We start from the raw sequence: 19392 nt of genomic DNA, 5'->3' as shown, positions 1-19392 counted from the left end.
TGACTGCTCTTCTAAATGAGGCCTTCCTAGCCTGGGCCGGAGCTTGCTCATCCCACCAGTGATTTTTTTCAGAACAAGAACCTGGACTGGTTCCCCCGGATGAGGGCCATGTCCCTAGTGAGCAACGAGGGGGAAGGGGAGCAGAATGAGATCCGGATTCTTCAGGATAAGCTCAACTCCACCATGAAGCTGGTGTCCCACCTCACCGCCCAGCTCAACGAGCTCAAGGAGCAGGTGTGCACCCAGGCCTATCCTGGCCCCACCCTTGGGGTCCCACGCCGAGCAGCTCCAGACCAGACCATCCATGGGAGGTCACAGCCCAGCCTGCCATGGGGGAGAGGGGGAGGGGACTGGGGCCTTCACGCTCCTTCCTTTCCTTTGTGGGTCTGGGGTGGAAGACAGGTTCCAAATACGCTCTCTCCCCCATGGGAAGTTAGACTGAGGTTGGCAGCCCCTGAGTCCACCGAAAGACATGGCCAAGTGGACCTTTGCTACAGGTGTGAGGGGTCCTCCCCCTCGTTCACCCCTACTCCCAGCAGCTGCTCGGGGGCTCTGAGGGGCTCACCGCTGATAGGGGATGTCAGGGCACCCTTCCACTTCTCAAGATCCCCTCTTGCCCAGAGCACCCTCCTCTCTGTCCGGAGTGACTAAATGAGCTCAGGCGCCCCTCTTTTAGGTGGGGTGTTTCCCAGCTGCACCAAATCAGGGGTTTGTGATGCACTAATTGAGGACAAGCGTTTGGGGCTGACATCCTCAAGGCACCCTGGGTGGGGGGGCTGTGGCCTGCTGCCAGGGCTGAGCAGCAGCTGGGTCTGAGGGGCAGGGCGGGGGCGGGGGGGGGGGGTGAGGGGTGGGCACCAGCCCCTCCCCAGTGCCCATGGAGAGAGGGCTCTGGGCTGCCTGACCCGACCTGTGGGCACCCATTTAATCCCAGATGACAGAGCAGCGGAAACGCAGGCAACGCCTGGGCTTTGTGGACGTCCAGAACTGCATGAGCCGCTGAGAGCCACCGGAGGCCCCAGCAGGGGATGGTCATCGCAGAGAGTGGTGACCGGGAACACTGCCCCTTCCTGTGGGTCAGGGGGCCCGGCCAGCCTGCCAGCCTCTCAAGGCCAGGTGCCCACTCGGCTTCCAGCTCCCATTCTGCCAGACACCCCCCAAGCCGTGCCAGGCTCTGGCCAGCATGGAGTGGGGAGCCACAGAGCTGACAGTCCTGCCTAGAGCCCTTAGAAACGACTCAGAAACTTACGGGGACTCAGCTTACCTTAATGCCTTAGAGGAGAGAAGTCTTCCGGAAGGACAATTGCTTTGTTCCTTAAAGCAGTAACTGACATTCTCTTGTGTTCCTCCGTGGGATTAGGAGTGGGGTCGCGTCTTTATTCTAAGCACTACATTTTGGTCTCTGCCTGCTCCTGAGGGAGGTGCAGTAATGCTGTTGTCGCTAGTGATTTTAGGGCTTTTTATTTAACTTATTCACGGGTGCCGTGTTCAGCCCAGGCCACGGCTCCACGGCTCCCTCCGGGCCGCAGATCTGCTGTAGACCGCGCGTAGACCTCATCATCCAGGCCACCCCTCCAGCTCGGCCCCAGGTGGACTGGTGACCCGAGGAAAAGAGCCTTGCTCCTGGGACCTGCCTCTTCTAGGCCTCCTGAGAAGAGTCGCTGGCCCAGAGGGCAGGGCTGGGGCATGTCGGAGCGGCTGGGTTTCGACTGTTAGTTTTATCTCCTTTTGGTGTAACGTTTTACAAACCCTCTGGCCTGAGAACTAATATGTTAACTGCCTTAAATAAATTAATAGAACGCTAGTCCATGAGAAAGGGATGCTATTTCCTACACTCCCCAGGGGCAGTGGGGGCTCCTGTGCCCACTGGCCCGGCCTCACCTTGGGCTCTCGGTAGATGCCCTGAGCGACATCCTGTCTCGCAGTGATTCCTGGACAGAACTGTATCGCAGTAGAACTGGTCTGTATTTTATTGTATGTATTTCAAAACATACTGAGGAGTCCAAGGACAAAGGAGGTTAAGAGCTCACTTCCACTTCTTCCTGGTGAGGGGTGCCTGTCAGCCCCTGCCCTACCTTCTCTCAGCTCCGTTGTTGACAGAGGAAATGCTCAAGTGGGGACCACGAGCATTTATGACAGCTAAGGTTCCATGGGATGAGGTGACCGTGTGTGTGTGTCCCTGGCCAGGGGGCTGGTGTCCTGTGGCCTCCCACGGAACCTGCCTAGGGTGCTAAAGCCACCTGCAGTCTGCAGCCCCACTTGGCCGAAGACCGTCTGTGTCTCTACTCTGTCCCTCAAACCAACTTGGAACATGGGTTTTCTGCAAGGTCAGGGGCAAAGGACCGGATCCATCCTTCTGAGTCAGTGCGAATGACGGCCAAGCAGCCTCTTCTCATCTCTCGGCCACACCACCTCCTGCTTTCTGTTTGCAACAGGATGCCTTCTTCAATGTTTACCGCTATTTTTGGCTATCCCCCAGGAACTCCAACAAAAGGGAGCCTGAGAATCCTGCCAGGAGCCAGCAGATCCCCCCTGGCAGGTGGGGCTCCTGGGGCTGCACAGGAAGCACCTTGCCCAGAGGCCCCGTCACCTTCCCTTCTCAGGCCCAGACGGAGACCCGCATTTCCTCTCCTCTGGAGACTTCCCTACCCTGACCGGCGGGTGGGGGTGGATGCTCCATGGCATCCCTTCTCAGGCAGAAGCTTTCTTTAGAGCAGCAATGGCTTTCTTTCTGTGAAGGCTGGGTGAGATTCCTGAACCGTGAGGATGGGGAAATCAGGGCAGTTTTATTTATGATGGCGATGTACAAGACTCCACGCTTAGGTGCGCGGGCGAGATAAGGACCGGGCCCAGGCCTTCTGCTTCTCCTCGGGATTCCTGGGGGCAAACTTCTCCTGCAGCTTCTTCCACATGCCTTTATTCATTTCCTTAAATTCTTCTAGGGTGTCTGCAAAAGGGGAAGACAAAAAATAAATAAAGAGACTGAAGTCTACAATATGAATATGTAAATTGGCCCCATCCGAGCACACCCTGATTTTTACACAGTATGTTCCTGAAAGAGGGAAGCGTGGCCCCCAACTTCTGATAAGCAAATCAAGACAGGGTGACAGAAAAATAACTCGTGTGGATGCAGCACTTGTGCAGCAGGCACCACATGAACATCCTGCCCCTTCCAGTGGTCTCCACCCGGTGCCAGAGAACAGCAAAGAAACGGTATTGCCCTTGTCAGTGACATGACCCATGGCCCTTAGACTTTCTCTCAAAACTTGGCCTGTAACACACAGACCATACTGTCTCCACTTCTCAGATGTAGAAATGAAGGCGGAAGGAGGTTAGGTAAGTTGCTCAGGTCGCACAGCCAGGAAGTGGTGGAGGTGGGATTTGAAGCTCTGCATCACATCCAGCGGAGCTGAAGAGGCACTGGGGAAGGAGATGGACTGGGGTCCCCACCGATCACTTCCTCTCTGGGAAACAAGTGATTTAACCCTCTTAGCCTTGGGCTCCTCATCTGTAAGGTGGAGATAAAAACGCCTGCCTCAAAAGTTCCAGACTAAAGGAAATAATAGAGGAATTTCCCTGGCAGCTGGCCCACACTCAAGAAGAGGCGGCAGTCTTCATAGCTATGAAGGCAGCAGGGAGCCAGTGAGAGCTGGTGAGGCCCTTGTGTAAGAACACAAACACACACACGCTCACGCTCACGCCCCAAAGGAATCAAAACCAGCTTTCTCAGTCCTGGCACTATTGACATTTTGGGCCAGACAGTCCTTTGCTGTGGGGCTGACCTGCGCGTTGTAGGATGTTTAGCAGCAACCTGGCCTCTACCCACTAGATGTCAGTAGCAGCCCCCATACCCGGCCCCTAGCTGTGACGTCTGAAAATGTCTCCAGACATCGTCCACGCGGGACTGTGGCAGTTTTGCCCCCAGTGGAGAACCAACAACTGGTCTAAAGTCTCTCCAGGGCTAAAGTTCTATGACACCTAATTTTACCTGTATTTTAAATTTAGATTTTCACATAATCTTGTTTAAATTTCATAGCCTAGATTTTCATCAGTTAGCAAAACTTCTAGAGAAAAAAGAACAGCTCTTCTGAACAAAAAGGCAGCTTACGTTTATTGTCAGTGTGCTCTTGACTAAGTCAGGACATATGCTATACCTCAGCCACGAGCCCAACATCCCACCCTGAAATCTTTCCAGGTTTTCTCGTGGGCGTGAAGTGGGATGCTGGGCGGTCCCTATCCACTCACAAGCCACGAGGCCTCTTTTAGAGTCTCCCATGGCCCCAAGCCCAGGTGAACATGCTTGGGACCCACACCTCGGTCACATTTCAGACTCGCTAGGCCCTCAAACACTGCAAGGTGTATTCTTGCCCTGTCAGAGGAAACAATCAGTAAGCCCGTGCCACACGGTCACAACAAAAATAGGAGGCTTACTGTGAAAATGAACCATCAGCAGGTTTGCTGGAGCTGAACTTCTGGCCAGAACAAGCCGCAGCACAGGCCAGTGGTGGGGAGTCTTCCGTGCCCCCCTCGTCTGCTGCAGCCTGCTCTCCCCCAACTCACACAGGTGTCCGGGGGCCAACAAGAAGGTGGAGGCTGGGCCTCTGGAACTTATTTCCATTCTAGTTTCAAGTCCAAAGTTTGCTCAAACCCTCTAGAGCCCTCAGAGTGACCCTGTGCACCAATACTGGTAACTGCATGGGCCCAGAAACATGGGAATAATTTTATGTGTACATTTGAAAAAACTGTCGATAAAGGAATTCCGCCTGGCCAAACTATCCTTACCCCGGTTTTCCAGAGTACTGTAACAAAAAATAGGATCAGAGTTGACACACAATAGCAGGTGATACCACCAGGTTTTATCTGTTCAGAAGGTAAGAGTTCTCTGGAAGGCCAAATCCCCAAAACTTGGTTGCTGAAAGGCTGCCAGAGGATTAGGAGAGAGAAATTTCTAGAGTACCCAAAGGCAAATGTTTCAGGGCCATGCCCTTGCAGAAAAGGTTAGCCTATTTTTGTATAGGGTATCCTTGGCAATAAAAATAGTAATTTTCCAGAACCTGCCTACATCAACCCAGGCTCCCCCTGCCACTCCCCCCATCTCCCTGTCCAGTGACAATGGAGGTGGGGAAGTAAGGAGGGGATGGGCTAGGTAGGGTATTTCCTTTCTGTTAATCGAGGTCTGTCAACAACTCCCAAACACACCTAGTTAAACCCATATCTAACCCACAAACCATGTCCCCTGGGTCAGATAACTCTCAGACGGATATCCCCATACAAGTGTATTGAATGGCTTTTTGTTTTAATTAAAACCCTCATTGTTTATAAAGCCCCCTTAGGACCATAAAAATAAAATTATTTTCCTTCCATCTTGATTTCAACTACTTCCATTTGGCAAATACGTATTCCCCGGTTCCCTGCTGCACGCTTTGAATTTAAAAGCTCTGAAGATGGATTTTCTTTTTTAAATAATACCTTTGACCTTCTCCATATTTTACGGCCAAAAAGCATGAGCCCCGAAGCTTCAGAATTTCCTCTGGGCTATTCCACAAGAATTTCCATCAAGCAGAGCGGTCTTAGTAGACAATTCCCCTTGGCTGCTCAAACTCAAAGAATCATTTGCAAACCAACCAGAAAGGGCAGCTGTGCTGTCAATACCTGTGGACAGGATCAGCTTGTACTCTTCCACGGACAGGCCACTGAAGCTCGTGTCTCTGGGGCGAGGGTACTGGTCATACGGGCCAGAGAGGAGAGAGACGGTGGGGGAGAGATTAGTTTTGCAGCACAACCTGAGACCTGATGATCCTGGGGGGAAGCCTTGCTCTCCCGGCAAAGTTCACCAGCCTGGGCCTTGGGAAGCCAGAAACCGGGCTGGGAGAAGAGCAGCGCCACCTAGAGGTCAAAGACTTGGCCTCGCTTGAGCGTACGCAAGAATCCTCTTGAAATGTAGCCTGTGATTCAGGAGGTCTGGGTGTGGCCCATGATTCTGCATTTCTTCTTCTTTTTTTGTTTTAATTTAATTTTTTTTTAATTTACATCCAAATTACTTGGCATATAAGATCCTGCATTTTTAACCTGCTCCCAGGTGGCGCCGGTGCTGCTGCTCACGGACCACACTCTCAGTTATGAGGATTTAGAAGAAATCCCTTTTCCCTGTAGGCTAGGCATTTGGCTGTGTATATTTCTGGAGTCACTTGAACACATTTTTCAGGCTTGGGAAAAACCACACTAAGTGGAATTTGACAGTAATCATGTCAGGGCTGAGGAAAAGCCCAGCTTTGTCTGACAGGACTTTCCCAAAGCACCCAACTTTATCACCGGAGTGTGGGGAAGTACCAGTTCCATCAGAGTAGATGCGAAAATATGTGTAAGACCCAACGGTTGTCAGATACACCCTGGGCACGCACTGGCATATAAAACACATGGCCTTTATTCGAAATTATAAATAGCTTTTATTTAGGTGACCTAAAAGCCTCTACCAGGCGCCTTTGTTGGCTTGCTTGAAATTACTGGTTACATCTGAAAGTAGCAAAACCACGATCCTTTACAAAGGATTGTATAATCAGATTTTCACTCACTCTCATTGGTCATTTCCAGTCCGAGGGCTGGGGATATAAAAGACTGGCCCACTCACCTTGTGTTTGTAATAGTTTGAATGGAGTCGTGCTAAGCTCTCATACATCTGATCACAGGCCTCAGGCTCAGCGATCTGAAAAACAAAGAACCCCCCAAGGAAGTAGGCAAATAAGCCCCGCCTCTCACGCCGTGTCTGCACCTCTGGGTAGGACCCCGCTTACAGAAGGCTTTCCGCACTGGCTTCTTCACTCCATGGGAGGCAAACCTGGCCTACAGCTCCAGCTATTAGAAAGCTATTAGAAATCACCTTTTTGTAATGGCTCCACCTCACCAACTCCCCAACCTGCAGAAAAACTCCATCCATCAACTGGCATCTGGGACCTGTGTACCCCCACACCGGCTGCAGTGGGATGCACCACAATCAAAATAGATGATCAGAAGGGTGGATCTCATGACAGGGAGTGGTGGTGGAGAGTGTGGGCTCCAAGGAACCAGAGGAGGGGGAGTTCCCGTGCTCAGTGTATGGTGGAAGTGACACTAAGCTGGGTTCTGGAGGATGCAAAGGAATTGGGGAGCAGAAGGGAGAGCTGAGAGGCCTTCCGGGTGGGGGGATGGTGTGAGCAAGAGGAGGCAGGAATGCTATCTATGCTTCAGACCAGACCAATCTGGCTGAGGGCCCGAATATGCAGTAAGAACCTGGGTGGGAGAAGGAGCTTTTTGAGTTAAACCTTCAATATGAAATGTATTAAATATTCTTTTAGGAAAGGCAAAAAAGAAAAAAGAAAATCGTCTGAGCGCTCATCTGTGGTGAGCCGCTGCAATTTTATAAGGAAAGAAACATGAAGAAGGCAGTATTTTAAGATGAGACAGTTGAATTGAGGAGAACCAAGAGGGAGAGTCCAATTAAGTGCCGCTGGAAAGGATAGGGCCCGAACACTGAGGCCTTGTGAACAGAGAGGGGAAAAAAACAAGAAATACCCTTGGTGCCCCTGCTGGAAATTCCAGGAAAGACGGGCCCGTGCAGATGCGAAGTGCTTTTTCCCCTTTCATACCTCTTTTTAGTTTTCCCTTCCTTCTGCTCTTGCTATTATTTATCTACAGTTCCTTATATTACTCTGCCAAGAATTCTGAAACCTCCCCAGAAAAACAAAACAAAAACAAAACTTTCACTTTTATGTTTTTTCCCCAGAATTCAAATGATGGATTTTTCCAACTTAAATCCTTTCTCGAAGAAGGCAAAGCACAAATAAATCAGTAGTTAAGCGTTTTAATAAGGCAGCTCTGCTTCTGCCTCTCTGCGCGTGTCAAATGAGGTCTCCACTTTATTGCCAACAAAAAAGACGATCCATCACTTAGTTTAATTTGATCCAACCCCGGGTTCAGGCCACTCATCACGAGAATGCCCAGGTAGCCACATCAGAAGAGAGAGGATTCTGGGCTGGGGAGGTAGCCAGTGTTCGCTGAATAATGATCAAAGTCTTTCTTTGAGTGGATTGGCGCTGAGGGAAGGACAGAAAGAATGGATGGGGAAATGTGCTACCAGAGATCGCGTTCTGACCCCTGCGGGGCAGCGCTTCCAGGGAAAAGTCCAGCTGGAGCAGAATTCTGCAGGATGCACTTTGGAGGAAAGCACATGGAACATCCTGGCTTCAGCAGAGCACGTGCGACCAAGAGCTAACAAGGAAGGTAGGGGAACAGAGGGTACATGACACAAAAGGAATGAGAACAATGCCAGCACAAAGTTTTGAAGAATATTCTGTCAATTATCAAAAGAAAATCACGCATTTCATCTTTTGCTTGCTGTCTTCGTTCTTGGGAGGATGAGTTCACTTACACATGTAAAGATCGCGCACCGAGAACCCGCGGCGTGCTCAGCCCTGTGTATGAGCAGGTCTCCGTGGCTGTGGAGAGCAGTAGGGTCACACTGCCTAGCTTTGAATCTTGGCTCCTTCACTTATCAGCTAGCTACAGGATGTTGGGCGAATCGTGCAATTCCCCCTGCCTCCCACACTTTAGAAAACATTTGCCACTAAGTCCGTAAGTAAATAAATATGTATGAATGAATGAATGAATAAATAAACAAACAAACAAATAAATAAATAAATGGGTTCAAGCCCCACATCGGGCTCTGTGCTGACAGCTCAGAGCCTGGAGCCTGCTTCGGATTCCGTGTCTCCCTCTCTGCCCCTCCCCTGCTCACACACGTGTGCACGCATGCTTCGAGAGAGATTTTCTCTCTTGAAAATAAATTTAAAAAATTATAAAGAAAACGTTTGCCACATTTGCTTTATCAGTCTCTCCATCTCTATGCATTTTCCTTCTAATCCATTTGATAGTAAGTTGGAGCACGATGCTCCTTTACTCCATAATATTTCAGTATGTTTCCTAAGAACAAGGACGTTCTTTTACATAACCACAGTTCAGTGATCAAATACGGGACATCTGACATTGATATGACACTTTTATCTAGTTCATCATCCATATTCCAATTCTGTCAATTGTCTCAGTAATACTCTTTACAGGAAAAAAAAAATCTTTTTGGTCCAGGATCTCCTACTGCATTTATCTGTCGTGTATCTTTCTCCTTTCAGCTGGGATGGTTCCTCGTGCCTCGGCCTTTCTTTTGTCTTTCAAGCACTGACATTTTTGAAGCATACCCGCCAACTTAACCTTTCTTTTGAAAGAAAAGATAATAATAGCCCCTATTTCTGAGGGCGGTGTGAGGAAAAATGAGGTAATGCCTGGGTTGCTCTGAATTCGGGGCCTGGAACACTGATAAATGTGAGCGATTAGCTTTTGTTAATATTACTGGTAGTGAATAGTTGTAGAAGGAAGCACAGGCCTCTAGCTTGCAAACTACAAGAGGAAAGAGCAGAACAGTTCGGGACAAGCCTGGAGATAGATAATCCTGGTGACAGTGGCATGAAGGGTGCCGTGGACACTGCCGGGAAAGACTGGCCGGAGGGTCATGGCTACAGAAGGGAGTGGGGGTTTTCCAGGCCCAGGGCAGGCTTAAGCACATGTCCAGGGAAAAGGCAGTGATGGCATTCTTGGTGGATCAGTGATGCCAGTGTGATGGCTGGGGCGTGGCTAGAGACGGAGTAACATAGGCAGGGAAAATCGCCGCACCTGACCGAACCACCGGCTCTGACCTGTGGCTCTTGGCGGTCACCAAGCATTCCGCGGTCAGCTCGCCGGGGATGAAACACCAACCCTCGGTTTCTGCCAAGTGAGCAGTCATCTGTCACACTTATTCTTCACCTGGTGGCCGCCCATCTGGACCTTCCCCTCTTACCACCATCCGACCACCTTCCCACCCAAGTGGAGGAAAGGGGTTCCCACCTTGGACTTGCCCTCCTCGGCCACCAACACAGCGCTTCCTGATCAAACCCCCATTCTGACCAGATCCTCACCCTCCAAAATCTTGCCCACGCAAGCTCCCCTCCTGCTGCTCCTCCAACTTCTCTAACCATGAGAATTTGCTACAGGGCTACTCAGCTACCTCCTACCACATACACCCTCAAGTGGGTGACAGGTGTCCTCTCCCTTCCTGTCCTTTCCCTTCTTTGAAAGGGCAGAGGAAGGGCACAGGAGGAGGCTGAGGTCACCCTTGCAGAGCACTGCTCCTGGGAGGGCAAAGAACACAGGGACTGAGTGCAAACAACAAAGGGATCCTCTGAGTTTTTTCCATCTCTTAAAATTCCTTCAGTAGTAAAGACACAGTCTCCTAGATATTTTACATAATGCCTAGTGCTCCATTAACGATACAAGAAGGAACCAAACACCTGACAATAACCACCAAAAAATGAACTTGTCACCCAACTTCTGATTTGAAGTCAGATGTCTCTATCAGGCTGTAAAAGTGGCTTGACGGAGGCGATGAGAACTAGGTATGCCAACTTCTGGCCAGATGTTACTGCTTAAGGAGAGAAGTGGCCATGGCCAACTCTGGGTCCCAGGCACAGCCAACCCAAGCTCAGCAATTAAAAAAGTCTCAGTTACTGCTCAAAAGATTATCGAGAAATATCTTTCTAATTCCAGAAGCCTGGCCACACTTGTATATCGTACACTTTTATTCACAGATGTCAGCACAAACATTTCTGAATTTTGAAATATACAGTTTTCCTGATGAAATGTACTGTGCACTTTTAGAAATATTCTTATAGACAAGCTTTAAATTACCTGATTTTGCATTCACACCTAATGAGATTACAGACATTTTAGGACTAATAGCAGCTCTGGGTTTGAGAAAGGCAGCAGTGGGGCATTATGAAAAATTCAGCTCTGCTCCCTAAATGTGAATAAAATAGATGTGCAACTGACACAGTGTCCTTTATGGCTCTATTTTTGCTCCTTTTGCATTTCCCCTGCTCAGTCGTCAGTGTATTTCTCTTTACCATATTAAACTTTTATACATACAAATCTACATCAGTGCCGCAGGCACTGATTTCGATTTTCAAAATTGAATTTTGGGTGGTGACTGCAATTGGTACACACGGCGGCCCTGATTCTAGTCACACAAAGGGACGCATAAGCACTTTTGGGAAAGGGTGTCGCAAATTGCTTTGCTAATTAAGGTAGAGCTGGATTCAGTCCAGGAGGATCTATGAAGAAAGGTTTTCATGGCTTGGTAATGAACTTCTGAAATGAGTTCATTCCGTTATGGGAGCCTATTCCCTTCAGTTGCAAATCTATTTCTTGAGCACCTACTATGCAGAATGCTCTGCTAGGGGCTGTGAGGGGACATAAAGACCCAGCCTCGGCCTTGGAGAAGTTGGCAATCATGCTGAGGAGACAAGACATGCGCTCATTAAAAATCAAACATGGCTCCGGGGTAGCGTGTAACTGAGAGCCAGAGTTAACGGGAAATCAGAGGTGGGAGCGGGTCACCAGGCTTGGCTAACAGGGCAGGTGTGGCAGGGTCCTCAAGTTTCACCGCGGGTGACAAGGATGCATGGGTCAAAGACAAGCAGGGTCTTAAGCTGAGCCACCACAGGAGGGCCTGGGAAGGCAGCAAACCTTGGCAAGCCTTGTGTGTTTGGGGGGCGGCGTCCACAGTGCACAAGATCCTCAAGGGTTAAGAACCACTTACGTCGTAGCCAATTTGGGAGGCAAGAGAAGACACCCTACGCCAGGGTACGGTGCTGGGGTGTGGTGCGAGGCAAAACTCAGGCTGGCGCCAAGGATCAGAGGACGGTGAAGGCCTCACAAACCTGCCTGCCACTTGTCCAGAGGGCAACAGGCAGACCCAAAGAGCTCTGAGTAAAGCGGAGACCCACTGAAAGTGGTCAGTAGTTTGTCCCCCACCGAGAAGCACCTGCATCCTTAACCAAGCACAGAAGACTGCCATCCCCAGGTCTAAACACTACCTCACCCCACTCTAGCTCCACCTGGACCTGGGAGAGGAGGAAAGATGGAGACGTCTGCATTCCGCCTCAGAGATGATTCTCCTCGTAACTCCTGTTTTGCAATGGGTTCAATATTGCAACTAAAAACAGCATGATCTGTCCTCAGCCCATTCCTCAAAAACCTGCCTTCGGGGGGCCCACATATGGGCCAGGCAGCGCTGAGGCAGCGTCACCCCTGCCAGCACATGCCAGGAAGCTGGGAGCCAGCTCCTGACCACACAGGAATGCCAAAGACCCGGGCTCCGCTGGATGACCGAGAAAACAGAATTCTATACACACTTTCACATTCTCCTCTGAGAACTGGAACTAGCATTCCCATTACTGCAAGCCTGAGAACACAGTTCAACTTTTTTCCAAACGAGGCGGGTATGGTATCAACCTGGACACAATACAAGAACTCACTGGTGGGTAAGCCCCTTCCCGGATGGCTGCATCTCCGGGCTGTTCCTCACAGCTGTGCCCCACACTGGATTAGTGGGTGCTGGTGTGCAGTTGGGGAGCTTAAAGGAAGCTGCTTGGGTACCTAATGAACTCAGTAGAAGGATTTGCTCCTTTCCCTGTACTTAAGTGAACAATTACGGTTGTTTTGCCACCTTCCCCCACATTGAGGTTCTTTTATTAAGCTCTTGGTGCGGCAGGGTACGTGTTTCTTGAAGAAACTGTATTCAAAGGGGGCAAAGCCCATAACCATTAACTTTGAAAAAACTGTACAAAAGGACAGAGGGTGTAAGAGGTGTTGAGTGTGTTCCTGCTTCCCACCACACCTCCCTCTTGGTGGGTTTTGGGTGGACTGTGAGACTCCCCAAAGGGCATCCTGAGGTGGAATAAATGGAGGCGGTGCTTTCTGTACTCTGCTTTCAAGTCTGAAGGGCTTTTTTTTTTTTTTGCCTTCCAGCGAGTCTGGCTCTCCTGCACTGCTGTCCCACCCGAGGGTCATCTTTCCTCCCATCCACAGTAGGGAGGTCATGGCCGGAGCAAAGAAAAGCAGGTGGGTAAACACAGGGAGGTATTTAATTCTTTGGCGAAACTGTCCATGGTCCAAAAAGGCTCGAGCAGGGCACGAGGGAAAAGGAGTGGCTTGATGTTTGTGGACCAAGGGGACTTTCTAACAAGAAAGAACTTGCGAGAAATGGCAGCTGAGGAAAGATCAGGGCCAGAACAGCTGGGTCTGCTGCTTACTTGTCTTGCCACCTAACTCCCATGGGACCCTGAGGAGGCTGTTTTATTTTTCTGGTTTTGTTTTCTCATCCGTAAAATGGGAATAAGCGATGGCTGCCTCAGTCAGCTGCACTAAGGATTAAATTAAATGAGATGATGCATGCACAATGTGCCAGGCATGTATTCAGTGTTATTGTTAAGACGCAGGAAGCCAAGAGGCCAAGAGGACTGCCTGCCTCTCTCCTCTACAGGAACAAGGAGGCTGTGGACTAGAGCCGCCTCCCCCTCCCCCTCCAGTCCCTGTGTTTCTGGCAACTGGCATAACCAAGGAGAAACTCCACACCAATCAGCCAACCGGGTCTAATGCCTGCTGCCGGCTGCCAGCTTAATGAAAAGTCTACCAGAACCACCTCTCTTTCTCAAGGTTTATAGATGACCCGCGGGCGTCAGCGGGAGCGACTCACAGTGCTGTTCTCAATTCTGGCAAGGGGCTGCTCCCTCTAAAAATTATCACCAAGATTTACGAAGCCCAGGAGCATCCTCAGGTGACATCAGGATGAGGTACCATGACAGTGGTCCTGAGTAATGTGCTCGCTGCCATCATGATATACTGGGTTGCTCTACTAGGGATGCATTCATCAGCTGCTCCAGAACCATCAACAGAGCCATGACTTGCATCTAAAACCGTGACTCAAATTTGTGTGCGCCTTCGACTGATTAGAACTATCTCCCCAAGTGATGACAAAGGATGACAACTCCAAAAGAGAAAGCTCTACCCTCTTCCTCTGGCTCCTCTTACACTAAGTCAAGTAGGCGAACATCACACTTCCTCCCCAAGGCTCCAGCCTCTGTCAGCCTCACTGCTGGCTGGTTTTACCACTTGGATTTCAGTAGCGTAAATTGCATATCTGCCCGGCTCTGTCTTGGCGGTAAGGACCAGGCTGTGTCCCTCTTCTGGAGTTCCCACAGTACCCCCCGCCCCCCTCTCGCACAGCAAGCTCTCAAATTAATTCTCACCACTCAGGACACAGAATTATTCCTTCTCTCTCTTCACTACTTCTGTCCATCTAGTTCTGCCACATCTGGAACCATATTCAAATGATTTTTACCTCATGAGCCATAACCAATCAGTCATTTATTTGTTTATCCAGACACTTACTGATTGTCTTTTATGTGTCAAGAACTATGCTAGACAGGGGAGAAAGATAAAAATGGCACCATCTCTTTTCTCAGGAAGCTCACACTAAAATGACGTAGGGAGCAGAATCCTAGAAAGTCTATGGAGTTTGCAGAGTTGGGGCGAGATAGTTCTTGCTTTCAAGATCTTTATACGTCAGACCAGTGAAGACCGCTGTAAAAGGCGTGTCAGTGTAGTGCCCCACTCCTCACAAGCCCTGAACCAGACACTCCATCCATGCTCTCTACCCAATCTGGAATCTGATTTCAACGATGCCACTGGCCATGTTCCTGCTCCGTTAGGTGGGCTGGCTTGGCTCTGTGTTGGGCTAAGTTGCAAAAAAAAAACATGTCCTTGCTTTGATAGGTCTTGGCCAAGTTTGGCAAAAGTTCAGGTTGTGTGTTTATGTATCACATTTCCTCCCTCTGACCTCTTGCCTGAGCCCCAGGCTCAAATATCTCACTGACTACTTGACATTTCCACTTGGAGGTAAGTCCACTTGGCATCTCAAATTTAACATGTCTAACACCGAACTCAAGATGTTCTTCCCACACCCCACCTGTTCCTCATCTAGTCTTTCCCATCTTGATAAACGGCACCTCCTCCCACCCAGTTGCTCACGCCAAAAAAATCTAGGTGTTATCATTGGTTTCTCTTTTTTCCTTTACGTCACATCCACTATATTAGCAAGTCCTGTTGAAGCAACCTTCACTCTGCAAGCCGAATCTGGCCACTCCATCTCCTGTGCTGCTAACTTCATCCAAACCACCACTGTTTCTTGCCTTTTCTCTAGCCTCCTTGTTTTTTTTTTTAAACGTTTATTTATTTTTGAGACAGAAAGACATAGAATGCGAATGGGGGAGGGGCAGATCAAGAGAGGGACACAGAATCTGAAACAGGTTCCAGGCTCTGAGCTGTCAGCACAGAGCCCGACGCGGGGCCCGAACTCACCAACCGTGAGATCATGAACCTGAGCCGAAGTTGGACGCTTAACCGGCTGAGCCACCCAGGCACCCCTGGCCTCCTTGTTTCTATCCTTGCCCCCTATAATTCATTCACCACACACAACCAGAATGATCTTTTAAAACAACTAAATTAGGACACTCAAGTCTCCACAAACTTCGCCAATGGCTTCTCACTGGCCTTATGAGAAAATCCAACTCCTAGCCAGTGCCATTAAGACCCTACTGTGCCTGGCTCCTGTCCTCCTCTGACCTCAACTCTTAGCAAACTCCTTCCCACTCACTCCTCTTCGGCCACTCTGGCTTTCTTTCGGCTCCCTAACACATCAATCTGTTTCCCGCCTAGGACCTTTGCCTGGCATGCCCCTTCCCACCTAGTATCAGTTCAGCTCATCTTCCCTTATGTCTCATCTATGTGTCACCTCCCGAGCAAGTCCTCCTCTACCATAACTAATAGTACCCCTTTATCATGCTACTGTTTTACACCCAGCATAGTACTGATCTGGACTACTTTACATAGGTCTACTTCCTTATTGTGTCCCGAACTAGAATTTAAGCTTAAATTTCACGCTGAGATGCAGAGAGGACCTCATCCGTCTCCCCAGCACCTAGCACATGGTGGATGCTCAACGAAGATGTGATTTATGAATGAGTCCCAGAGCTGCCGTCACACCAACCTGGAGGATAGCAAGAATCAGGTCTACTGCTTACACACAGGGGCATGGGTTGAGGTCCCAAACCTGCTGCACGGGCTAACAGGGGCCCAGGTAGCACACAAAGGCTTAGCTCAGGCCCTACAGAGGTCCCGGAGGTTCAGCTCAACGTCAGTGCACAACACTGCGAGGTACCAGCACCGTGTCGGGGGAGCTATAAGCCTGCGACTGTCACTGTCTACGACTGCTGCTGTGTGTCTCAACCCTGGCTGCACCTTGAATCATCTGGAGAACTTTAAAAAATACTGAGGCCAAGGCCCCACCCCCAGTGGTTCTGATTCAGGATGGTCCCGGGCATCTAGACTTTTAAAAAGCTTTCTTCAGTCACTCCAAAATGCAGCCAGATGAGAGCATTGAATAAAAGGCTGGGTCGTCGCTCTCTGCAGTTCCCGGGGGGTACAGGAGGGTCCGCGCGCACGTGCGACCGGGGTGGGAAGGCGCGCGCATGCGTGAACACCTCGGCAAGCCGCTCGTTGGCCCCGTCCCTGCCTCGTCCTTTCCTCCCATCGCCCCAACCGCCTCCCCGCTGCAGGAGGACCCCACAGTCCGGTCACCTGGGTGTTCTCTCCCTCCCGAAAGGCCTGTGCCACCCGCTGCCGCAGGTAAGCGCCCAAGTCCCGGCCCCGTTTGGTCTCGTCCACTGGCCATTCCTCACAGAGCTTAAGGAAGCGCCGGTAGCGGCTGGCCGCCATTTTGGGCCCCGCTTGTCCCCGCCCTCATGGGAGGAGTCGGAGCGGCCGGTGGCGCTTGCGCACTTAGGCTCTCCGGCTTCCCGAGGAGATGGGGTGGGTGGGAGGAACGAGCATGCGCGACTTCGCGGGCGCCCTGGCGCTCTCCGGATGGGGGCGCTGCTCTCCTGTCTCTGCTCGCGGAGCTAATTCAGCCTTCCTCCTCTTGGAGCCGGCCCAGCTCCCAGGGGCAAGTCAGACGCGGAGTACCCCAGGGACAGGTTTGCTTCTCTTTTTCAATGACTGCACAAGAGCCAGACTAAAAAACTTCCTCTGAGACCTCTGCTAATTTGCATAAACGAATACATTTGCATGTAAATACGGGTTGTTATTCGATGAAGATGTGTTTGAATTTAATCATGTAGCAGGCACAAGTTGTTCGCCTCCCCTTCTCTCTTCTCACAGCCCCTGTACCTGTCACTACCACTTGGTACTGCTCCTTAGCTTTTGTTCCTCTCTCCCAGCCATATTAGTATCCCTTCATAGCGCCCCCCTGCCCACACCAGGCACTTTTCCATGGGAGGCACAGATTTCCCAGCTTGAGTGAAGTCAGCTGGGTTGATTCAGCCTCGGAAACTTGTTTTACCAAGTCTTCTCTTTTACATCTCCAGCTGCAACATCATGTGGAATGTCATCATTTTTTCCTTTTCTTCTCTTTTTTCTTTTTTTTAAGAGAGAGCGTGAGCAGGGGAGAGGGAGAGAGGGAGAGAGAAAGTGAATCCCAAGCAGGCTTTATGCTCAGCGCCGAGCCCGACAAGGGGCTCTGTCCATGGACCCTGGGATCATGACCTGAGCTGAAATCAAGAATCAGTCGGTCACTCAACCGACTGAGCAACCCAGGTGCACCCATCATTTTTCTTCCCAAGATAACCCCACCAGTTTCCTTAAGAAATCCTCAGCCCTGCTCTGTAGCTTCATTGTCCTGGCATTTAGCCAAGACCATCCTCTGCTTACAACACTCAGCTTCTCCGAACCTCTTTCTTCTTACCTGCCCACTTTGTGAAGGTGAACCCAGGAGACTCTTGCCTTCAAGGAGTAGAATGTGGAGTAGTGAATACGCAACCCAAAGTTCAAAGTCACGAGGGCCTTACTTGAAATGTTAGAGGATGCTGGGGAGTTTGGAGAAAGAAATACTACTTCTAGCTGTTCGGGGGAGTGAGGGGAGAAAGATCGGAGATGGCTTCTGAAGGAGATGGCATTTGGGCTGGACCTTGAAGGCTGGTTAGAATTTGGATAAGTGGGAATGGAGGGATGTGAGCAGTAAGAGCCAGGCCTGGGGCAGAAATGGGAGAGAGAAGAGGAGGGAGGGGTGTAATTTGAGGAAAGATCAATGAATGATTTTAGCAAGGATCAGCTTTGAACTGTTCTGAAGGCCTTAAGAGTAAAGACCTATTGAACGAGAACCACTGGGGACCTGGGGTGTGCAATGCTCACTTGAGGTAAGTGAGTTCAGGGGGTGCCTACCTGAGGTTAGAAGAGCTCAGGAGGAGTGGAAAAATGAGGCTTTCAGGGGCACCCTCACCTCGTTCCCGGTCCAACAGTACCTCCCTGCTCTCATCATCAGCTGTATTTATAGCCACATAGTTTTGATGGCCAACCCCAGGCCTAAAAGGTCAAGGATTGTATCTGTTTACTGTCAAGTTCCAGGCGCCTAGGGCTGTGCTGGGTGCCCAGAGGCCTTGTCCTTCTGCCTGAGGCCTGACCACAGCTGTGGCTTCGAAGAGCACATGGCTGGCTGACAGTGTCCTAGGAGGCAGGGTCTGAGGTCCCTGTTTCGTTCAGTGAGAGGAAGAGTAGCATTAGGTGGCATTAAATGGTTTTCACCCCACTTGAGGCGCAAGTGGAATGAGAGATTGAGAACAACTAGACATCTAGGAAACTCAAACCAATGTCTGCTTCTAAGGCTCTCCCTTCCCCATCACAATGTCTTCTAGGCAGGCTGTGGTTGCCCCTGGTTCAGACTGCTCTGCCCACCTCTCTTACCCCCACTGGAATCTTGTTGGGCTTGGTGGTTCAGTAGTGAGGCCTCGGAGTCTTATAGACCTGGGTTGGAATGTGGGCTTGTTCATTCATTCATTCATTCATTCATTCAGGACTGTCTACACGATTTGTGGGGGACCATTACCAAATGAAAATGTAAAGTTCCTTGTTAAAATATTATTAAGAATTGTAAGACCATAACAGCAGAGCATTAAACCAAGTGTGGGGCTCTTCGGAGCGCAGGGCCCTGTGTAACTGCACAGCTCACACAGCCATGAAGCCAGTCCTGAGTTCCTTCCCCATGGTGCACAAGACGGGCGAGGGCGCGGCCTGGCTGACGCTCAGCTTGGTATCGTCCCAAAGCTGCTTCCACCTCCCTCCATTCTCCCCTCCGGATCTGTGGGTTTTACATTTAAGTCAGACGAGATGGGCAACAAACCGAACACATGTCCTATAACGATGAAAATAGTGCTTTTAAATGTGTTAAGTCATTTAATAAAGGAACAAGATAATTTCATATACAGTAAGTGCTAGGGAGAGATTCTAGGCAGGGTGCTGGGTCCACAGCGATTGGGGCAGGGGTGGGGTCTGGGTGGTCTGGAGGAGCCTGTATTTGAGAGAGACCGGAGTCACACGAGGGGCAGGAGTGGCTTCCAGGCACAGGAGCAGCAGAGGTCTTTGGAGCAGCCAACCTTG

At 50.3% G+C, this 19392-nt stretch overlaps 2 protein-coding genes and 1 long non-coding RNA gene across 4 annotated transcripts in view; 2 read left to right on the top strand and 1 right to left on the bottom strand.

The window, feature by feature from the left end:
• Window positions 1–1804, top strand: part of ITPR3 (inositol 1,4,5-trisphosphate receptor type 3) — a 67146-nt gene extending 65342 nt beyond the window's left edge. For both annotated transcript variants that reach the window (XM_053905131.1, XM_053905132.1), the window contains exons 57-58: window positions 73–234; window positions 935–1804. In XM_053905131.1, coding sequence (XP_053761106.1) covers window positions 73–234; window positions 935–1003 — 231 coding nt within the window. In that variant the 3' untranslated portion in view covers window positions 1004–1804. The remainder of the gene's footprint in view (window positions 1–72; window positions 235–934) is intronic.
• Window positions 1805–2765: 961 nt separating this feature from the next.
• LOC109271456 (ubiquinol-cytochrome-c reductase complex assembly factor 2) lies at window positions 2766–16718 on the bottom strand. The gene is made up of 4 exons (XM_019456796.2): window positions 16543–16718; window positions 6629–6703; window positions 5653–5722; window positions 2766–2947 (listed from the first exon to the last, which is right to left on the bottom strand). Exons 1-4 carry the CDS (start codon window positions 16678–16680, stop codon window positions 2820–2822), a joined length of 411 nt encoding a protein of 136 aa, XP_019312341.1. The 5' UTR covers window positions 16681–16718; the 3' UTR covers window positions 2766–2819.
• LOC109271457 (uncharacterized) overlaps window positions 16361–19392 on the top strand; it is an 8196-nt gene continuing 5164 nt past the window's right edge. Inside the window, exon 1 of the long non-coding RNA XR_002081966.2 lies at window positions 16361–16590. This is a non-coding gene — a long non-coding RNA (uncharacterized LOC109271457). The remainder of the gene's footprint in view (window positions 16591–19392) is intronic.

Source organism: Panthera pardus, unplaced genomic scaffold, assembly GCF_024362965.1.
Source record: "Panthera pardus isolate Hobbes unplaced genomic scaffold, ASM2436296v1 HiC_scaffold_17, whole genome shotgun sequence".
Lineage (NCBI taxonomy): Eukaryota > Metazoa > Chordata > Mammalia > Carnivora > Felidae > Panthera > Panthera pardus.
The sequence above is the reverse complement of the archived record's forward strand: the minus strand, read 5'-3'. Positions and strand labels throughout refer to the sequence as shown.